This window comes from Lontra canadensis, unplaced genomic scaffold, assembly GCF_010015895.1.
Source record: "Lontra canadensis isolate GAN:19392208 unplaced genomic scaffold, GSC_riverotter_1.0 scaffold2, whole genome shotgun sequence".
Lineage (NCBI taxonomy): Eukaryota > Metazoa > Chordata > Mammalia > Carnivora > Mustelidae > Lontra > Lontra canadensis.
Window position 1 is genome coordinate 7442008 of NW_022630996.1, and position 21302 is coordinate 7463309.

The 21302-nt window shown below is 54.3% G+C and overlaps 1 protein-coding gene and 1 pseudogene across 1 annotated transcript; both read right to left on the minus strand.

Moving 5' to 3' along the window:
- Nucleotides 1-323: 323 nt before the first annotated feature.
- On the minus strand, nucleotides 324-872 carry LOC116872225 (annotated as a pseudogene).
- Nucleotides 873-7485: 6613 nt separating this feature from the next.
- CLEC2L (C-type lectin domain family 2 member L) lies at nucleotides 7486-20942 on the minus strand. The gene is made up of 5 exons (XM_032867885.1): nucleotides 20452-20942; nucleotides 13206-13280; nucleotides 10869-11035; nucleotides 9929-10029; nucleotides 7486-8009 (listed from the first exon to the last, which is right to left on the minus strand). Exons 1-5 carry the CDS (start codon nucleotides 20639-20641, stop codon nucleotides 7898-7900), a joined length of 645 nt encoding a protein of 214 aa, XP_032723776.1. The 5' UTR covers nucleotides 20642-20942; the 3' UTR covers nucleotides 7486-7897.
- Between the last annotated feature and the right edge of the window lie 360 nt (nucleotides 20943-21302).

The following is a 21302-nucleotide window of genomic DNA, read 5'->3' on the forward strand; positions in this document are numbered from 1 at the left end:
TGATTCTATTTCTTTTTTTTTTTTTTTTTTTTTTTTTCAAAGATTTTATTTATTTATTTGGAACAGAGAGAGAGAGAGAGAGATCACAAGTATGCAGAGAGGCAGGCATAGAGAGAGAGAGGAGAAAGCAGGCTCCCCGCTGAGCAGAGAGCCCGATGCGGGCCTCGATCCCAGGACCCTGAGATCATGACCTGAGCCGAAGGCAGAGGCTTTAACCCACTGAGCCACCCAGGCGCCCGATTCTATTTCTTTATACCAGTGACAAACAGTTGGACTGTGAAATATTTTTTTAAAATTGTAGAAGCATGAAAAATATATTTGAAGATAAGTTTTTATTTTTTTAGTTGGGAAATTACTTTCTTTGGGGATGTGGGCAAATGTCTAATCTCAGAACTTCTGGAATTGCTTCTTGGTGCCAGCAGCCTTGGTGACTTTGGACACCTTGAAATGCACAGTCTTGCTCAAGGGTTGGCACTTGTCCACTGCAATGATGTCGCCGATCTGGACATCCCTGCAGCAGGGGACAGGTGCACAGACATATGCTTATGTCCTTTCTCAAAGAGCTTGTAGTTTTGGGGGTAGCAGAGGTAGTCTCGGCAGATGACAGAGGTCCTCTGCGTCTTCACCTTGGTCACACACTGGACAGAATCCACCCTTGGATGGACACATTGCCAGGAAAGGGGCATCTCTTGTCCCTCTTGTCTCATCAAGGTGCTCTCAGTGGCCTCCTCGGGCATCTTGAAGCCCAAACCGATGTTTTCGTAGGATCACAGGAGCTTCCCCTTGCCAGTTTCTCTAAGCAGGACCCACTTCTTATTTTGAAAGATGGTTCACTGCTTTCGGTTGGCGCGCTCAGCCTGCATGTCTGCCATCTTCCTGGCCACCTGAAAACGCTTGAGGATAAGTCTTTTAAAAATATATGCAGAAGGGGCGCCTGGATGGCTCAGTGGGTTAAAGCCTCTGCCTTCAGTTCAGGTCATGATCCCAGAGTCCTGGGATCAAGCCCCGCATCGGGCTCTCTGCTCAGCAGGGAGCCTGCTTCCTCCTCTCGCTCTCTCTGCCTGCCTCTCTGCCTACTTGTTATCTCTGTCTGTCAAATAAATAAATAAAATCTTTAAAAAAAAAATATATATATATATATATGCAGAAACTCTACCCTTAAAACTTGTAACAAGTTTCTGAAATTTTAAAAGACTTTTAAAAAATGAAGAGGTCTACACTGTTGCATGGAATAGTCACATTATTAAGATGGCCTAGGTCTTCACACTGATTTACAGATCCAGTGTAATCCCGGCTTTGTTGGTACAAGTGACAAAAACAAACAAAAAAAGATAAAGCATTAGAGACCCATGTGATAATATCCAACAGCCTTAACTGGAGTCCCGGGAAGAGAGAAGAAAAGAAGGGTGAGGCCGGAGAAATACTTAGGTAAAGGTGAAGAATTTTCCAAAATTGATCGATGACACTAACGGACAGAATCGACTAGACTGCCCTCCTCAGCCTTCCATGACTGTCCTGACCAGTGGTCTGTGGGCAGCGTGCGTGCCACCTCCTGGCTGGCCCCTGGCTAGCGGAGGGGGAGATAGGCTATGATCGGTGCAAGTCTCAGGCTTGATTTCTCACACACACAGTTTGCTGCAGATCCAGAGCTGTCCAGGAGACCCGTCCCCTACATAGTGGCTTAGCATTCCAGGATGTTTCAACCTTATGAAACCCCAAATAAACAAGTCATGGTTGGGGAAAGGAGGGAACATTTGAAGAAGTCTGCTTTGGTTCTTAAATGCTCCCACCTGGATGGGAATCCAAGCTAGTGCAGCCATTCTGGAAAACAGTATAGAGCTTCCTCAAAAAGTTGAAAATAAAACTACCCCACGACCCAGCAATTGCACAACTGGGTATTTACCCCAAAGATACAAATGTAGTGATCCGGAGCATCACCTGCACCCCAACGTTCATAGCAGCAATGTCCACAGTAGCCAAACTATGGAAGGAGCCTAGATGTCCATCAACAGATGAATGAATGAAGATGTGTATATCTTATATAAACACAATGGAATATCACTCAGCCATCAGAAAATGAAATCTTGCCATTTGCAACAACGTGGATAGAACTAGAGGGTATTATGCTAAGTGAAATAAATCAATCAGAAAAAAAAACAATTATCATATGATCTCACTGATAGGTGGAATTCAAGAAACAAGACAGGGGACTTTAGGGGAAGAGAGGAAAAAAATGAAACGACGAAACCAGAGGAGGAGACAAACCATAAGAGACTCGTAATCATAGGAAACAAACTGAGGGTTGCTGGAGGGGAGGGGTAAGGGGGATGGAGTAACTGGGTGATGGACATTAAGGAGGGCATGTGTTGTAAGGAGCATCGGGTGTTATATAAGACTGATGAATCACAGACCTGTCCCCCTGAAACAAATAATGCATTATATGTTAATTAATTGAATTTAAAGTAAGTTTTTTTTTTAAATGCTTTCACCTAGCAATGACATGTGTCACTTTTTCTTGGTTAAAGCAAGTCACTGCGTACCTAACTGCAAAGAGACTGGGAACTACAATCTTTCCGTGTGCCCAGAAGGATAGTGAAAAGGCTTGCTGGCATTCCCATCTACCACAACTTCTGAAACACATCCAGTGTGAACCGCTACATCCAAAGGCCCCAGACAGAGCAAAGCTGTTCCCCATCACCGATCCGCTTAGTCTATGGCGTGAGCCTAAAAAAAAAAAAAAGATCTTTACTTTGTTAGCCTCTGAAATTTTGGCATCCTGGCAGAAGCTGCTAGCATACTCTAATATTCTACTCAACTCACATTATAGTTAAAGAAGATAGTAATACTTTTTTTTTTTTTTAAGTAGCCTCCAGGCCCATTGTGGAGCCCAATGCAGGACCCGAACTCACAGCCCTGAGATCAAGGACTAAGCCGAGATCAGGAGTCAAAGGCTTAATCAACTGAGCCTCCCAGGTGCCCAAATAGTACCTTTTTTTAAGCACTTACCATGGGGCTGGCACTTCATGTATGAAACACTTAACACAGTTCCTGGCCCTACTCACCTCTCTATTCATGTTAGTTGTTACCCTTATTCCAATTTTGTCTTATGTGTCTGTATTTGCTCAGATGGATTCTGTGCTATAAGCCACAGGACCCTAATGGGAAGGGCAATGTGGTTGAGCATCTTTCTAACACATCTGCAAGTTTTCATACTTTGTGGGAGGCTGAGCTGGAAGTACAGGTTTCTAGGATCAGAGACAGCATGGGTAGAGGAAAGAGCGCTGGAACTAGCAGCCAAGGTTAGTTTAGTTCAACGCATATTTATTGAGCACCGTCTGTATGTACCAGATGCTGCAGAAACAAAGGAGTGTGAGAGTGGACCCCTGCCCTCTAGGAACTTACACTCATGCAAGGATGATGAACAAGTAAACAAATAAAGCAGGACACGTGCAATGATAAGAGCATAAACAGGGAGCAGGAGGGCAGGAGACCTGAGTTCTAGCTCTGCCACTAGCTGTGTGACCCTGGAGATGTTACTTAATCCCTCTGGGCCTCGTGGGTGGTGAGAATGGGGTAGATAATTTCTAACCCCTGAAAGTCTAACCCGTACAATTCTCAAAACACTGTGAGGGAGACAGGGCAGGTGCGATTTCTACTTTAGAGAGGTGAAGCCTGGGGTCAGAGAGGCTTAGCAATGTGGCCCGAGCTCCACACCTCCTGGTCGGTAGAGGCAGCCCCAGACTAGTCTCAGGCAAGTCTCAGGAGCCAGACCCAGTATGTGCCCACTCCAGGCTGCCCTTCCAGAGAGCAGGGAATCTCTGACGAAGGTGGCAGGAGGCTTTCCAGATGCCTCCACCTTGAGTCCCATACGCTACAGACCAAGAAGAGAGAAAAGGCAGGTCCCTCGCCCACCTCCACCCCCTCCTGGTGTCAGCACTCAGCAGACAGTGGGCCTTTCTGAAAACCAGATCATGTTTTACAGAATGACGCAGTGACATTAGCACGGTTATCCTGGCGGGCCCGGGAACCTTTAGCAGCCAAGCCCAGTCAGCCTGGTTTCCACTCAGCCATGTCCCCATCGTGGACTCTGTGCGTGATGTGAAGGACATTTTGGAGGCTGAGGCAGCTCTCCCTCACTGTACTGGGCCACCCCCCAGTCCCCCCAGCCCAGGCAGGACGCGCACGCTGAGGGAATGTGAGTGAGCTCATTTAACTGAAGCAAAGCACATTAAAGGGGCACCTGGGTGGCTCAGTGGGTTAAAGCCTCTGCCTTCGGCTCGGGTCATGATCTAAGGGTCCTGGGATCGAGCCCTGCATCAGGCTCTCTGCTCAGCGGGGAGCCTGCTTCCTCCTCTCTCTGCCTGCCTCTCTGCCTACTCTTGATCTCTGTCTGTCAAATAAATAAATAAAACGTCTACAAAAAAGTATGTTAAAGATTCACCTCTGCTGTGCCTCTAAAACCACACCATAGCCACCAAAGCTTAAAGAACAGTGACCACACCGCCCTCTGCCCCCTCTGGCGGTGGCACACGGTTCCAGGCGCTGTGGGCAATCTTGCTGTCATGGGAACCATCTTCGGAGCAGGTGCCGTGTGTGGTAGGAGAGGCCAACAACACAATCCCTGCTCTCCAGCAGTTTACAATCAGATGACGGCGCAGTCAGATGGTGCAGAGAGGAGTCACAGACGACAAGGCCTGGAGACTCGGGTCACCGGAGATGCTCAGTCTTAAAGCGCTGGAAGTTTGGGGCAAGGGAGCTGCTGCGGTCCCCCAAGGCGTCTGGGGGAGGCTCCAGCCCGACCCTGAAGAAGGAAAAGGACAGAAGTCATTATCTGCCTCACCCCCACCAGCCGTGGGTAATTTGAATGAAATCATATGAAGGAGACAAAAGTGTCCCGAGAAAGAATTGCCTGTGGGCATCCACCTTGTTTTCCCAGGGTGGCCCCGCACCCCCACACGGACACCCTCCCAACCCTCCCTCGCCAGAGCTGGCCTCAGAGCTGGCCTCAGAGCGGGCTGGGCAAGGGACATGCCCGCCACACCAGTGGCTTCCCAAGGGCCTGTGGGGTGGGGGTAAGTTCAAACCCTGCCTCCACCACCTCGTGGCTGTGTGACGCGGGGCAGTCCCTCAACCTCTCTGAGTCTGCTCCTCGTCTGTAACCGCGGACGGGCAGTGCGGGCCTCGCCGGGAGGAGACGCGCGAGGGGGACACTGGCTGACGGGGCGGCCCAGCGCCCCCACGCTCACCCAGTCCTCCCTGTCGCCCTCCGTCTCCACAGACGCCGTTTGAGGGAGGAGTGCCTGCTGTGAGTGCTCAGCCTTCTACCGGGCCCTGCCTGCTGCAGGGGGTCACCGAGAGCCGGACTGGGGTTTGGGTTCAAATCCACCCAGGGAGAGGCAGCCCAGGCTCCAAGGTAGGCACATTCTCAACGCCAGAGCGCGCCTCGGCAAGGAAGAACCTTCGCAAGGGGCTCGGGAGTGGGGCGTGGGGAAGGCGGGGGACGGGGACTGTGGGGGGCGGGAACGGCTCGGGGGAGGGTCGGAAACCGTGGTGCCCGCCCTCAGTGCTGCCCCCCTGTGGCCGCCAAGAGCACAGCACCGGGCGCCGCAGCCCCGCAAACCCGCGGGCTCAGCCCACGTGGGAGAGTGAGGAGCTTCGCCGCTGTCTAACCTTGGGAAGGATGCTCTACGTTTCTGGATTCTGGCGTGCCAGTGTTTGGTTTCTGTCTCGTGCTTCCTTCCTTAGTAGGCATCAGATGGGAAAACTCTGAAAGCCTTGGCGACCCCGAGTCAGTGTTCCTTTAGCCGCTAAACTGATTTAGAATTGTGGTGTGTTCCCAGGACAAACCCAAGGTCAGAAGAGCTTATCTGGCAGTGCAGACTTGGAAGCCGCAGGTGGCAGGCTTTGGATGACGGAGTAAGAGGTAAGATCTGAATGCCACGGGTTCATCATCCCTGTCTTGTCCCCCTGCTCCTTTCCCGGCCCCCCCTCATTGCTCAGCTCTCCCCACCGGAGCCCCCCTACCCCCACCCCGCAGGACAAGGGCACAGCTCAAAAGCCCTGGCAGGCCATGACCCCCTCCTTGGGACCTTTGGACCCTGCTAGGGACCCTCGCCCCCTGTGGCAGCATTTCCTGCCTCGGACATTTCTGTGGGTACCACCTGCAAGGCTTTTGAGCCTCGCTATCTTTGAGGGGAAAAGGAACCATGGGCCTGTGCATGACTGAGAATCAGTGGGAGGGAGACTCCCCCCAACCCCCGCCCCCCAGTAGCTGATGCTGCCGCTGACCATTTCCTCAGTCCTCAGCCCCCAGACAGGCTTCCGACATGCACAGGGGAGGTGGTGGGCTTCCTGCCACCCTCACGGGGCCTCACCACCCCCATGCTGAGTTGCTGTCACCTCTTTATTCTACATCAGTTTCCTCACTGGTTTCCCACTAAAGACAAAAGAGGAAATCACAAAAATACCCATATTCTACTAAGATATCTGGAAAGCAGGCAGAAAGTTCAACAAAACCAAGCTGACAGTTTTGTCTGAAAACCCAGCAGTAAAAGGACTGAGTAGAGCAGAGCAGGACCTGGTTTCCCTCTGAGCTGTTTTCTGAAAGTGGGCCAGGACCCAAATTCACCTGCACACGGCTCGCGGGCAGTCAGCCCGGGGTACTGAGAGGAGGCTGGGGAAGCCTGGGCCGCACTAGGGTGAGCTCTGGGGCTCCAGGTGTGTGTGTGTGTGTTGGGGTGGTGGCACTTGGAGCCTCTACAGGCCCAGGGGAAATGTCAGACCCCCATTTCCTCCCCAGGCAGATCAAGGAAGATCAGAGGCCCTAGGACATGCACACGCTCTTATCCTACCATCACCCCCCCGCATGAACACCATCTTTTCTGCATGGCTAATCCTGCTCGCTTCACCCTCCTTCTCCCCTGAGGCAGAATAAACCATCCCTCAACTGTGTTCTAGAACATTCTGGTGCTTCCCAAGCTGTTGCCTCTGTTCCCTGTGTGCAGCTTGGGGGATAAAGCTGTTGCTCCCCACGCGTGGCGTGGTGTCTGGCACGTGTTAGGTGTGATGTGAATAAACATTTGTCATATTGAGTTGAATAGTAATGAAGGACCCAGACAGAGCGCACCCCCGAGCCATCTAAGAATAACTCGGCAGCCCCGCCACATTAAGTGGTCCTGAGGCCACAGAATGGGTTTTGGTCCTCAGCTCCTACATATCATCACCTGCCGTGCTAGATCGGGTGCATCTCAGTGGTGGCTCCCCACACACAGGCCCCCAGAGATGTGTGCCTCTGCTCCCCACCCCCCCAACACATGACCCCGGAACAAAGGCAGCCGATTCCTCTGGGTGCCAGTCATCTCTTTATTCTGTCAGTGACCAACATGACAGCACCACAGACACAGCAGGGGCCTGCCTGAGAACCCCGGGCCAGGCAGAGAGGGCGGACAGAGGGGGCCGGGGAAGCCCGCCTCCTGGCCCCCCCAGATCCCCGGGGAGAAGTGATGGTGCAGACAGAAACGCGGTCTGCGTCAGCGCCCACTCCTCCTCCAAGCACCAGGGCCGCGTGGGGGAGACACGTTCCAGCGCGGGGCCAGGGAGGGACTTGGGGTGACCAAGAGTGGACTCTGAACTTGAGAAGGGACTGTGCGCATGCCTGTGCAGGCGCGTGTACGTGTGCGTGTGTGTGTCTTGGGAATGCCTACACTACTGAGCACGTGGGATTTGACGGCTGAGCCGCAGGACCTGCCTGGGGCCAAGGAGACTAGGAGCCAGGGCTGTGGGACCTGGACCAGGGGCCGGGGGTGGAGGGCACCCTCCACTGCTTCGCTGTGGAGACGAGCTAGGGCCGGGCCGGTCTCGGAGCCCGGCTGGAGGCCCGCCTCTGGCCTGACCCAGCTCACGTGTAGGCCGTCTTGCTGCACACCCAGGGCCGGGTCATCAGACACTCGGTTGACACCAGCCGGGTGGGCTCCACGAAGACACACTCTCCCAGGCCCGAGATGGGGAATCTGTGACCAGAAGACAAGAGAGCAGGCACTTACAACCTGGCACACGTAGCCCGTCTTTGGGTGGCCTGGAGGCCCTGCGACCTGTCCCTCCCTCTGGATCCACCTTCTAATACCTTTAGCCCCTACAGAACTTTCTAATGTGCCCTCCCATTGTCTGCCTACTGTGTGCACCACGGCTCCAGCCATCCTGAGCATGCCCACAGACGTCTCCTGAACACGCCCTGCGCTTTCCCATCCTGCTTCCACAGCCTTCCAGTCAGCTCACTAGTCCCATGAGTCAGAATCTGGGCCAGGACCACCTTCTGCCCAGCCTCCCTCCCCACAGCAGCTGCCTGCACCATGGGACATGGAGGCCTGTGTCCGTCTGTCCCTACCTGTCCCCCAGGCGGTCAGCACCCACACAGTGGGCTCCATGCCCCCTCATTTGGGCTCCCCTACAGCACCCAGCGTCCAGCACAGGAAGAGCCCAGCAGAGACGAGCCGAATGAAACTATCTCACAGGGGCGGACCTGACTCACCCTGGCATTGGCTGATGTCATCAGTAGGTGTGGGGGATGGGGGTTCTTTCTACCTAAAATCATTTCCTTTTGAATTTCAAGATCTCTTCTCAACCTTGTTCAGTCACCCTGACCTGACATCCCTGCCAGGGCTGGAGCCAGCGTCTCACAAGAGAGCACCAGAATGACCTCAAGAGGGGGTGCCAGGCAGGACTGCCAGAGCAACATGCCTAAAGGTCCTCTGGTTGGCAGGTGGCGAGCACACTGGGGACCCCAGCCTCCAGGGCTCTCCCAGGTTCAGGGAGTGGGAAGCTTCCAGAAGAAGAGAGAGAGAGGCAGAAAGTGCAAGACTTCTCAGCAGCTCTAAGGATAGATCTGGGATGAAGGCACGAAAAGGAAAAAGAAAAAAAGGAAGAAACAATGAGGACAAAGAGGGGGTGCACAACAAAGGGCACAGGAGCCAGGAGGGAAGACGCTGACAGATTGCTCGCCGCCTGAAGGCTAAGCCCTAAGCCCGCCTTGGATGGGGAGGTGGCTGATCACCAGCTACCGGCCATGGTGAAGGGCTGGGGGTCTTGGGTGCCTCCCACTTCTCCTGCCTTGGGGACCCTCCTGCATCATCATCATCAGGTGAGCAGCTGTACCCCGCCCCTCATCTCCTCAGGGCCTATACTTCCAGCCTTGGGGCTGGACTAGAAACTTGTTCCCCTGTATGCCCCCTACCGTGATCCCCTAAGCCTGGACTGCTCCCTCCATACACACAGTCACCACCCCCACCACCCACGTCCCCTGCCACCAGCACCCTACAAACCAGTCCCTGTCATTGCACACCTGCCGCCCCACCACACTCTCACGTCCACACCGCTTGGGTCACACAAGCAATCCCACCACTGCTCACACCACCAGCACCCTCAGGTGCTGTTTTCTCTAAGGGAGTGCTCACAGTACCCTGGCGTCAGAGCCTCTTTCTTCCGTAGGACTAATGTTTAGGCAACACCGGCTGCCCGGAATAGAGGCTCCATCCCCACCCTCCCCAGCAGGCAGCTGTGGTCGTGGGGCTAAGTTCTGGCCAAGGCCAAGGGACATCCGGGTCATGTCTTCCCTCTCCTCTGAGCCACACGGAGCCACACAGACGAGCCGCTCCCCAGGCGGGGAGCCACAAGATGGAAAGAGCCTGGGCCCCACAGCAGGAAGCTCTGATGATTATGTACAGTGGAGCCGCCAAACCAGGCTGGACATTAGGGGAGAGGGAGAGAAGTAAAGTCGTCTTCATTATCATTCTCTCGGTCACATGCTGCTGACCCTGGAGGTTAGAGCTCTAGCTAGCACAAACCCACTGGTTCTCCCTCATGAGGCTGTGTCCGGGGGGCCAGGCCTCCCCTAGCCTAAGATCAGCAGCCAGAAGATGAAGCCTCAGCTCACGTGTCCGGGTCAAACGGGTCGCCATTGACCCAGTGGAATTCATCCCCGACTCTGCGCAGGCCAATCCAGGGCTCCCTCCGTGTGAACTTGAACATAAATTCCTGTATCAAGGAAAGAGGGAAACCCGAGTCATCTGTGGTTTCCTAACTGTTCATACATCCCTGGACTAACCTCAGCTGAGAAGACTGGCTCCTGGGATATAGAGACCCTGAAAGGGGGATCCCTCGCTGCGTCCTGCAAATAAGGAACTAGGGTCACCGAGTGCCCAGCACTCACGCTGACCCCTCTCCCAGCAGTTGCGAGCATGCCCACTGGACCAAGAAGCCTTGGACAAGGTTTGTCTTCCCAGCTCTGTGGTCCAGCCAACCAGTCAGCGTTCCTGATTGGCAGGAAGCCTGGGATTGCCCACTTAATGGATTATTTGGGACAAATTGCAACATTCATTTGGCTTCTTGGCCTTCTCTGCAGCAGGGAGATAATACACTGTGTATCAGAGACAAACAGAAGTGACTTTGCAATTACCTGCCATTTTGGATTGCCATACCACTGTTACCCTCAAAATCCAAAATGGATCAACAGACTCATTCATTGTGTTTCTTTCGCTTTCCTACTGAGAAAACTGTTCTGGGTGTTCAGCAGGAGCTCATGCCCTGATTTGGACGCGTAGAAGGTGCCAGTGTGTTCCTCATTCACAAAGGCATTTATAATTGGTGATGCTCACACTTTAGGATACTGAGCTGGGTTCAGCAAGCCAGCCTTGGATTGAAATCGTTGGCCTTCACCATGGCGGTGGAAACAGGAGCCCCTTGGAGATGTGCTCAGACCCCACGGGGTTCACCAGCATACCCCATGCTGTGCGTGCTCTGGAAACATGTCACACGGGACGCCACACCCTAGGAGTGGGGTTGTCCCCAGAGGTCGCCCCCGGCCCAGCGCTCACCAGCTCCTTCTGGCTCTGAATCACAGCCAGCGCAGCCTCGTGGGTATGGCAGTATTGCCTGCCCGTGTTCCAGTCCCTCGGCTCCTCAGAAAAGAAGTAGCACTTCCTTCCGTAGAGTAGCCAGTCCTCTGGGCAGGGTGCCTCACACTTGATACAGCCCTTGGAAGCTGCAGGGGAGACGGGGGTGGGGGGACGGACTCAGCATCTGACAGCATGCCCGGCTCCCGCCTCAGGAATCCCACTCGGTGACCCAACGCTCCTCCACCTGCCGAACGCTGGTGCCCTCCGGGGGTGCCTTGGACAGCCGTCTCCCCAGGCGAGCCCTTCTCACAGTGCCCGGCAGGGGAGAAGGTTGGTGACCCAATAAACAGGGAAACTGGGGAGATTGGCAGGGGTGTGACCGCCAAGGGGAAGTGCCAGCAGATTCAGCCCTGGGTTAAGAGCTCCTCTCTCTCCCCAGACTCCCTGGGGCATGTAAGCCCAGAAACACCGATTTAGAAAGGACCTGGAGGCCACGTGTACACGATCTCCACAGTGGGAACCCTCGGCAGGCTCCAAGGGTCTGATCTCATTGGCCACACCCTCATTAGCTAACAGTTCAACCTGGTCCACTACTGAGCTGCTGTCAAGTTCTTTCTCAGGTCTGAGTCCCAATCTGCCTCTCTGGGACCCAGCCATACAGACCTAGGATCGGCCTCTGAGTGACCCAGGGCAAGCCTGGCCCACCTTCGCCAGCCTCCCCTCGTCCAGGTTTAAACAGACACCCTCTCTTCCACAGTTTCTTGCAGGGGACGCTGTCCACACTCTTCTCCATCCTGCCTGGCTCACTGCAATGTGTCCACATCGGCACCCAAATGCTGCCCCCAGAACAGACTGGAACATGCCAGTTGTGGCCCCAGCCCCAGCAACAGTGACGGCCACACTCCTTCCAGCGGCTGCCAGCTTGCCTGTCTGCAGACGGCTTCCAGGAAAGGAATCGGCGGGTACGTGCAGACGTGTGCTTCCCTGGGCGGGCGGAACACAACCTTCGATTGTTTTCATGGGATCTGTTTCTAAGCCAGCTCTCCCCTGTGTCCAGAACAGGTATCGGTCACCTTTTAAATCCGTCCAAAGGTCTTATTTTTATTTCTTCCACCTTTATCTCATTCACGTTGGCTCATTTGCGTTTTGGAAAGATAGATTATAGTCTTGATTTTTTTCCCACCTCTCGTATTAAGCACCCTTCATCTGTCACCCTGAGCATCCTTGTATCACTGACAAATTCCATCAACATCTTTTTGTTTCCGTACAACTGTTTGATTACAGTGTAGACAGGGACAGAGCCAAGAACTGGCCCATGGTACCCCAGCCCTGAGAGACCTACAGCCACACCGACACCAGTCGAATAATCGACAGTCCAGCCTGTCTTCTCAGTGAGCGCAGGACCACTGGGAGTCTTGCCCATGGCGTGGGTACATTTCAGCTGCTTTATGAAAATCACAAGACACTCTCTCTTCGCATTGCTCTGATCTCCCCAACTAGCGCGAGGACAAAAGGAAACCCATCTAATTTGTCTTGATTATTCTAGATGAATCCAAGCTGGTCACCATATTCTTTTCTAAACGCTCACAGATCCCCTGATTAATGTGCATGCCCGAAGGGGAGGATTTGGTGGGAGCTAAAACTGTCACTGGACTTCTCTCCCCTTCCATGGCGCCCGCCTCTGGGTGCTTCTCGAAGATTAAAGACAGAAGCACTGAAACCACTTTGCAAACCCTTCGGAACGCACCACACACTTGGACTTGAATCCATAAAAAGCAGCCCAATCTCCCGGTCCTAGAGCCTTGCCTGTCCTTGAAGGGTTCCGTCTCTTTTATTCCTTTCTCCCTTTCGGTCCCCCCAGGGGGAGCCCCCTAGCCGTGATGCCTCCTTACTGGGCAGGGGAGATGGTGTCCCATTCATCCTTTCTTTTTTTGTTTTCTATCCTCTGCATTTAGGGGGCCTGACACACAGCAGGGCTCCACGAATGTTCGTTAAATGAATGAACGTGATCTTTACAGGCCATTGTCCCCAAACGGTCTCCTCCAAGAAGCAGCGCCTGTCTCACTCACCTCAAGCTGGCTCTGCGTCCTGGAAGCACGTACAGAATGGCACTGAAGCCACCCAGCCACGCCCCCACATGGGGACACAGAGAGTCGTCGTGTGAATATATTACTTTAGGCTCAACTCGCACCTAGAAACAGCACAATGTTGTCTAGGCTTTGGGCCCCGCGGAATATGTGGTATGTCTGGAACCTTTCTTTACCCAGTGAGACCCGAGTTTGACGAGGTGGGTGCTCTCAGCCCGCACATGCTCACCCAAGATGCTCATCACCACCAGGATGGCAAACAGAAGGACTGCGATGGCCCCCAGCAGGAGACGTGTGGTGGTGTCTGAGGAGAGAGAAGCAGTTCAGTGCCCGGCCACCCAGCCCACCACCACGCCCCACTGCCACGCCTCCGGTCCTGATACCAGGGAACCCTGGCCCAGCGAGCCGAGGTCTCCCAAGCCCTCGGTGGGCCTCTGCCGCTCACGGAAGCCGGGCTGCTGCCGTTCCGGGGCGCAGGTCAGAATCGATGACCCCACGGCCTAAAACACTTCCCCCGAGCCTCTGCACTTGCTGCCTTCTGGGCCGAGGAGCTTTCCAGTTCTTGCCTCCTGCGGCTTCTCTGCCTGCTCCTGGCTTCACGCTGAAATGACCCAGCCCGTCCTCACAGCCCAAAGGCCTGGGTCCTTGCCCCCAGAGCCCTCCTCCTCCACGGCTACCCCTGGAATCCCGCCCCGCCTCCACCTTCCATCCTCTTCACAAAACCTCCCCTGATCCCCTGCCTTCCCCCTTCTTAATTTTTATATATTTTTTGTTATCACTGAAAATTTGTATTTTCTTTTTAATGGAAGAACCCTTTTAGATTTTAGACATCGACTCTATTTAAGTTTCTCTCATTTTTTTAAAGATTTTATTTGCTTGAGAGAGAGAGACCAAGTGAGAGAGAGAGAGAGAAAGAGACAGAGCACAAGCAGAGGGAGGGGCGGAGGGAGAAGCAGGCTCCCTGCTGAGCCGAGAGCCCCACACAGGGCTCGATCACAGGACTCTGAGATCATGACCTGAGCAGAAGGCAGACGCTTAATGGACTGAGCCACCCGGGTGCCCCTATTTAGGTTTTTCTTATTGTCATAAAATAGACATAACTTAAAAGTTGCCATTTTAATGATTTTTTTAAGATTTTATTTATTTATTTGACAGATAGAGATCACAAGCAGGCAGAGAGGCAGGCGGCGGGCAGGGGGGAATCAGGCTCCCCGCTGAGCAGAGAGCCCCATGTGGGACTTGATCCCAGGACCCTGGGATCATGACCTGAGCCGGAGGCAGAGGCTTTAACCCGATGAGCCACCCAGGCACCCCTTTTTAAACTATTTTTAGGTGCACAGTTAGTGGCATTAATTCCATTCATGATGTTGTGCGACTATCCCCACTGTTTCTTTGCAAAACTTTCTCACCACCCAAACAGAAACTCAGTACTGATTAAGCTTTCACTCCTGGTTGCCATCTCCCCCAGCCCCTGGTTACCTCTAATCTACTTTCTGTCTCTGTGAATTTGCCTATTCTGGAGATTTCATAAGAGTGGAATCATACAATATTTGTCCTTTTGTGTCTGACTTATTTCCCTTAATGTTTCCAGGGTTCATCCATGTTGTACCATGTGGCAGAATGACATTCCTTTTTATGGCTGAGTAATACTCCATTGTATGAGTATATGCATATGTATATACGCATATATGTGTATTTACTATTGTTGTTTATCCCTTCATCTGCTGATTGACACACGGGGAGACATGAACGTCCAGTCCATAACAATGCTCTTGAAGCAGCGGCCCCCAGAACCTTCTGCCGTGACAGTCTGATTTTGCCTTAGCTCGCCGCCACCTTAGAATCTCCCTTTGCCAGCAGCCTGAGCATCCTGCTTTAAATGACGCCATACTGGAGCTCCTGGGTGGTGCAGTCTGTTGTGCGTCTGACTTGGTTTTGGCTCAGGTCCTGACCTCAGCGCGGTAAGACCCAGCCCCACCTCAGGCTCCACGCTCGTGCTCAGCACAGTCTGCCCGGGACTCTCTCTGCCCCACTGCCCATAAAATAAATAAAAAATCTTTTTCAAAAATGATGCCATGTTTTCTCTTATCTCTTTGAGGATATACTGATGGTTTTTTGGAGGAGGAGAAGGAGAGGAAAGGTGGGCAGAAAGCTTATTTCTCCCTGCGTAGTCTCTTTTTTCCTCTAAATTGTTTTTTTCTTTTTTTCCTCTTCATTTGTTTTGGGCTCTAGTTTCCATGTCGTTGAGTTTCCTCAGATGTCTGGAGATGCTTGGTGATTTGCTCCTGGTTAAGGCAGAAGGAAAGAGTCCACTGGAGCCTCCGAGACCGGAGAGGGGCTTATCGGCTGTGGGGTCCCGGCAGAGCGACCAGGCTGGGCTGGTCCTCAAGGTGCTGTGAGTGCTAACCTTCTGGGGTTTTTCTTCTCAGGTGGGCCAGAGTTCCTGGAGAAGACTCTTCTGTTTCCCTCCTGAAGAGTGTGGGCTTAACCAGGAGAGGCTGGGAGCTCATCCTAAGCATTCATTATGTAAATGTCCCCTTAACTTTTTGTCCCCTAATGTCCTGTCCTCTAGAGGCCCTCTTTCAAGTTTAGCTCCAGGCTCCTACCAGGGCTGGGAAGAGAACCTCGCAATTGAACCCTTTCTAAAATGTTCAACCAGCCCTCCTGTTCCAGCCCTCCCTTCACTCACTGCCATGATGACTGGTGCCCCCCATCTCCATACTTTAGGGGCTCCTGCTTGTGACTCAGGTTGCTCCTTTGCTTTCCGAGCCTTCTCAGGTCAGTGGAAGCAGTTGCTACTCATCCTTGATTCCTAACTCCCAACTGTATTGCTATTGTCTTCTCTCTTCTTGTTGTCCGTACATCCTTTTAAAAATCCCTTTACTGTCATATCAGCGGGCTTCCGGAAGGAAAGAGGGAAAATGTGCTGGGAAACTGCATAAGCTTCTCCAACGCCACCAGAACCGAAGAGCTCTTCATTCTTTCCTGGGGACAACTGCTCTGGACACAGCACCGGGGACAGAAAAAGGACACTCAAGGGAGTCCCAACTCGTTGCTCACTGCTGCCCTCACAGAGGATGGCTGTGGGGCCGGACGATCCAAAACAAGGTCGTATTCGTTTCCTAGGGTTACGGTAACAAACCCCACAAACTAGATGACTTACAACACCAGGAATTTCTTGTCTCCCGCTTCTGGAGGCCACAAGTCCCCATTCAAGGCTCCAGCAGGGCCGCAGTCCCTCCAAAGGCGAGGAAAGTCCTTGCTCGCTTCTTCCCGTCTTCTGAGGGTTTGCTGGTGACCTTCCTCATCCCTGGTTTGCGGTCCCCTCATTCCTGGCTCTGCCTTCTTCATCCCACAACCTTCTCCCTGGGTGTCTCTGTCTTTATGTGACTGTCATCTTATAAGGACACTAGTCCTATGGGATTAGGAGCATACCCACTCCAGCATGAGCCTGTCTTCACTGGTCACAGCTGCAGTGACCATATTTGCAAATAAGGTCCCATTCTCAGGAGCTGGTGGTTCAGCTTCTTCAATACAGCTCTTTGGGAGAGCAGGGGGAGATACTCTTCAAGCCATAAGACGTGTCTAACTCAATTATCATTCCTTCTAGGCAATGGTCCACAATAGTCGGACTTGGAGGACGCAGTAACTTGTGTTTATAAAGGTCGGCGATTTAAGCGTCATGTCAGCAGGGCCCGCTGAGAATCTGGCTCCCAACCCAGACAGAGGTCCCCTCACCCTCACATCCAGGGCCCAGAAGAGACTCACCGCTGACCTTTCTCAGTTATCAGAGCCACAGTCTGGTGAGCATAGTCGTGACTCTTTGAAACTATCAAATGTAGAGTTTGGTAATTTTTAAATTTTTAAAAGACTTTGCTAAATGCATGAGTGTGGTTTTGATCAGGAAGTTGCGGGTTGATGCCTAATCAAGAAACTTTCAACATTAAAAATTCAGAATCGGTGAGCTCTGGAAAATCTATAGCCTGGCGATATGCAGAATCACTCTGTCCCCTGCCATACACCCCCCCAGGCCACTTTTCTCCATCCCACCCCTGATACCAGAAATATCCCCATCTCCAGTCACCCCCAGTCTTTCTAGAACCCAGGCCGAAGCGCTGGGTCATCTTTCCCAGCCCCTCCTGCTTGGCTGGGGGGCAGGTGGAAGGAAAAGTGAACAGCCACCAGGAGAGAAGTCTTGGTCAGAAGAACTTCTGTTTGGTTTTCTATTTATAGAGCTAATTGTTCACCTAAGAAAAGTCATGGAGTCCTGAGCTCTAATCCTGGTTTAAATTGAAGAAGTTCTCCATTTCACTTAACCCGTGAGGAAGGAAAAAATGTCCACGCTGGAGGTGGCAGGGGAGCATGGGCAGGAGAGCTACACGCGTCCCAAACACACTTCAGTTTTGTCCAACGAGCCTAACGAAGCCCAGAATCCTTGGTCCACGCGGGATGAAACAAGAACTCTCAGGGCAGGGGGCCTTTGTGGCAGACACGCCTTAGCAACCAACCTGTGTCCTTGGGCAAGACACTTGGCCCCTCCAAGTCTGTTTCCTCGTCTGCAGAACACTCACCAGCCCCAGCAGGGTATGTGTGAGGATTAAATGGGACAGTATCGTGAAAGCCCCCAGCCCGGGCTCCAGCACACAACACATGCTTCTGCGATGTCAGCTGCTTGGAAATAAAGGAGCTCAGGGCCCCTTAATGTTTAGCTTGGTCAAGTCCAAAAATCTCCCACTTATCTCAAGACAGGTACTTGGCTAAGCAAGGGCCGCACAGCCCTTCATTCCCAGACCCGCAGACCCGTCATCCCATCACGGGTGTTTCTCCATGTCAGCCGACTGGGCTTATTACACGGACTTCAGTCTGGAGTGGGGAAGCCGACTCAAGGTAGGTAGACCAGAAGTCCAAGTGTTTCACCTGAGCTCCCTCATCACAGGCGCAGAGAGCTGGGGAGAGGGGTCACCCGCACAGCCTACCACTCTGTGTGGCCCTGAGAGGAGGAAATCATTAACTAGTTTGGTACATAAGGAAACTGAGGCTCAAATGAGTTTGAAAAGCTGCTAGCCCATGGTGGTGGAAGGTGAGTTTACCCAACTCCAGACTTTGTGTTCTTTGTGCCTCACCAACCTGCCTCAGTCCGAGTCCTATGATTTCTGCCCACAGAGTGACACCCTAGAGAGACCAGTCCCGGTCCCTGAGCTTCCCTCTTCTGGCAGGAGATGGGAGGGTCAAGGGAACACCCAGCAGACCCTCAGAGCACCAGTAGAGGAGAACACCCTGGACTCAGACTCCAGATGCTAAAACTACTGAAGAAAAAATCCATGGCTGGGGGGGGGGTAGCGGGGGTGTGGCATGCCGGGTGGCTCAGTCAGTTGAGCTACCAACTCTTGATCCCAGCTCAGGTCTTGATCTCAGGGTGGTGAGTTCAAGCCCATGTTGGGCTCTGCACTGGGCACGGACCCTACTTTAAAAAAAAAAAAAAAAGTAAACGTCCATAAGCTTCAGATGCTGAGCCCTCGAGGACCACAGGCATCAAGGGTGGACAGCTGCTGGGAGCCCATGGGGAGAACCAGAGGTGGCAGGAGACACAGAGCCAGACCTGGTAAAGAGCCACACTGGGACAGGCAAGACAAGGCTGGAAGGCTGGACACAAGTAGGCACGAAGCACGGAGCAGCTAGGTTCTGCCAGGGTAGAGAAGCCAGTCATTGGGCCATTTTCCTGCCTTCTTCAGCCTAACTGCAGGTGGTTGGCCCAGCGCCGGCGAGGAGCAGGAAGCAGAATGGGTCAAAGTCAGGGCAGGAGGTAAAATAGGAACCAGCAAGCCAGAGAGGCATTGAAGAGGCCACATCTCCCCCGAAGTGGTCCTAACCATCAGGGGGCTGGCGTTAGGTTAGGGCAGACCCTGCAGGAGCGCTCAGGAGTGAATGAAGACATACCCGCAAAAGGTGTGAGCAACTTCAAGAAATAACTTGGGCGGGAGGGAAGCAGGGATCACAGGCAAACCCAACAATGCTCGGCAGAGAGAGGGGTTTGTCCACCTTTATTCAGCTCAACTCTTCCCAGCCTGCAACGGCTCTTCTACTCCGTGATCCAACATCTCTGCTTCCTTTGTCCCAGATCACCATCCAGGCCTCGGACTGCCCCTCCCTCCAGAGTCAGCGCAGAGTTCGTCCACACCCTTGGCCCTCTAGCTTCTGGGTCGAAAGCTGGCATTCCTGTGCCCACCTCTCCCTCCGCAAAAAGGCACCTACGCTGGCAAGTAACGGCTAGGCCTTGCCCACCCCACCCACCTCAACCACCCCCGCACCGACCACCACCCCACCTTCCTCACTGACCTGGCCACTCTTCCAAGGGCAAATCCACTGGCTCATTCTAGGCTTAAAACCTCTCAACACCGCCTGCCGAACAAAGTCCAAACTCTTTGGCAAGGTCTGGGTGGCCATCCGCAGTCTGGGCCCTCCAGATTCATCTCCTCCCACCCCTCCCCCCATCCTAGTACTCCAGAGTTCAGTTTGACACAAGGGACAAGCTAGTCCTGGCCCCCTGGCCCCTGAACGTGTCAGTCCTTGAGCCTGGTGCACCCTGTCTTCTCTCCACACCTAAGACATCACCTACTCCAGGAAGCCTTCCTGTTCTAATACTCTGTCCCTGTGGGTTGGGTGACCCCAGCTCTGGGCTTCCCTGGTTAATACTGCCCAGATCCTCAGCCTTTGGACTGGGGATATCAGGAGGACCCAGAAGGCCAGCACTCTCCCATGCCAGCTGCAGCACCTCCCACACCACATACCACCAGTGGCCACAAAGTTTTCCAGAAGAACTCATGAACTTGAAATCTATTTTCCACTTGGTTCTGCTCCCTGTACTAGTGTACTGTACTAGTGACTGTACTGTACTAGTGACCCCCTAGCCAGGGGCCACTCCCTGAGCCCATCTGACTGGAAGGGGTATGTGGCACTCATGACCTTGCAAGGAAGAGCCAAAGGCATATTCTCGACATCTCTTCTCCCTATGTGTCCCCATCACCACCAGCACCCTCCCCCCACCCAACTTCCCACGGGGCATGGGCACCATCTCTGGGCTTACAGCTTTTGTCACTTCGCCCAAACCTTTCCACTACTACAGATTTCAGCAGCCCTCTCAACATGCCCATCAGATGAGAGCCGCTCAGTAGCTGACCCCCCGCCTTAGTTCTGGAGGAGATTGGGGCTCAGAGCATGAAACCTGCTCCCAAGGTCAAAGATAAGTAGCTGTCTAGGTAGGGTCAATGTTGTAACCATAGGTAGTCCCTAGCTACATCCCCCACCCCCTCCACCATGTGGCATCTGAGGACCCTGAAGTCAATCCCCCGGGGCGCTCCATCCTCCCCTCTGGGAGCTTGGCCAAGGTGACTCTGACCTGCCTCCCGGGTCCCCTACCCTGGTCCCCGGGCCAAGGGGCGGGGGGGGGGGGGGGGGGGGGGGCGCTCGGCTCTTACCCTCCACCACGGCCCCCCACCAGGTGGTGCCCTCACAACCCCCCCCGGATCGCCGCAGCAGCCCCCCCGGGCCTCGGCCCTCCACCTCGGCAGGCGAGCGCGGCCTGGGCGCGGCGGGGGCGGGCGCGGGGCGGGCTGCTGGGGGCGGCGGCGGCCGGGTCCGCGCGGGGGGCTCCCGGGCCGGCTCCATGCCCCGCGCTCCGCCGCGCCGCGCCCGCGCTCCTGCGCCGGGGTGCGGGGCCCAGCCCGACGCGCACTCGGCGCTCCGCGCGCCCTGCGGGCCCCCCAGGCCGGCCTCGGGTGGACGAGGGCCGCGGCTCGCGCTGGCCGGGGCTGAGCCCGGTTCCCCGCGCCGGACTGTGCCCGGTCGCTGTCGCCTCCGCCGGCCGTGCGCGCCGCGCCTGCCCTCGCCGAGCCGCAGCTTCCGCGCAGAGCCGGGCCACGGGGAGGAGCGGGTGGAGGCGCGCGGTCGCGCGGGTGGCGGGGTGGCGCGGGGAGGGAGGGAGGGGTGCGGGTCGGGGACGGGGAGGGAGGAGGCGCCGAGGAGCAGGGACAGCCCCACAGCCACGGCCCCGCCGGCCACCCGCGCCCTCGGCGGGATGCCAGATGCTGCAGAGAGAGGAGCGCGGATTCTGGAGCCGGGAGACCTGTCCTCTAATCCGGCTGCCCCTCCCAGCCTCCGGCCTGTCCTCTGTAAAATGGAAATAAAGTTGACAGGGATGGTGCAGCGAGACTTAAGGAAAATGAGGGGCTTTCCTCTGGCGTCCTGGAGCTGGAGCAGAGGAGTGGGGGCTGTCACTTGGCCCAGACCCTTGACCCAGGAGACAAAGGAGAGAGCAAAGTTCTGATGG

Excerpts from the sequence above, each read along its gene's own strand:
- CLEC2L (XM_032867885.1), bottom strand. The coding sequence starts at position 20,641 with ATGGAGCCGGCCCGGGAGCCCCCCGCGCGGACCCGGCCGCCGCCGCCC. Across the intron at positions 13,281-20,451 it reads GTGGGGGGCCGTGGTGGAGG|ACACCACCACACGTCTCCTG; the intron begins GTAAGAGCCGAG and ends CTCTCTCCTCAG. Across the intron at positions 11,036-13,205 it reads GGTGGTGATGAGCATCTTGG|CTTCCAAGGGCTGTATCAAG; the intron begins GTGAGCATGTGC and ends TCTCCCCTGCAG.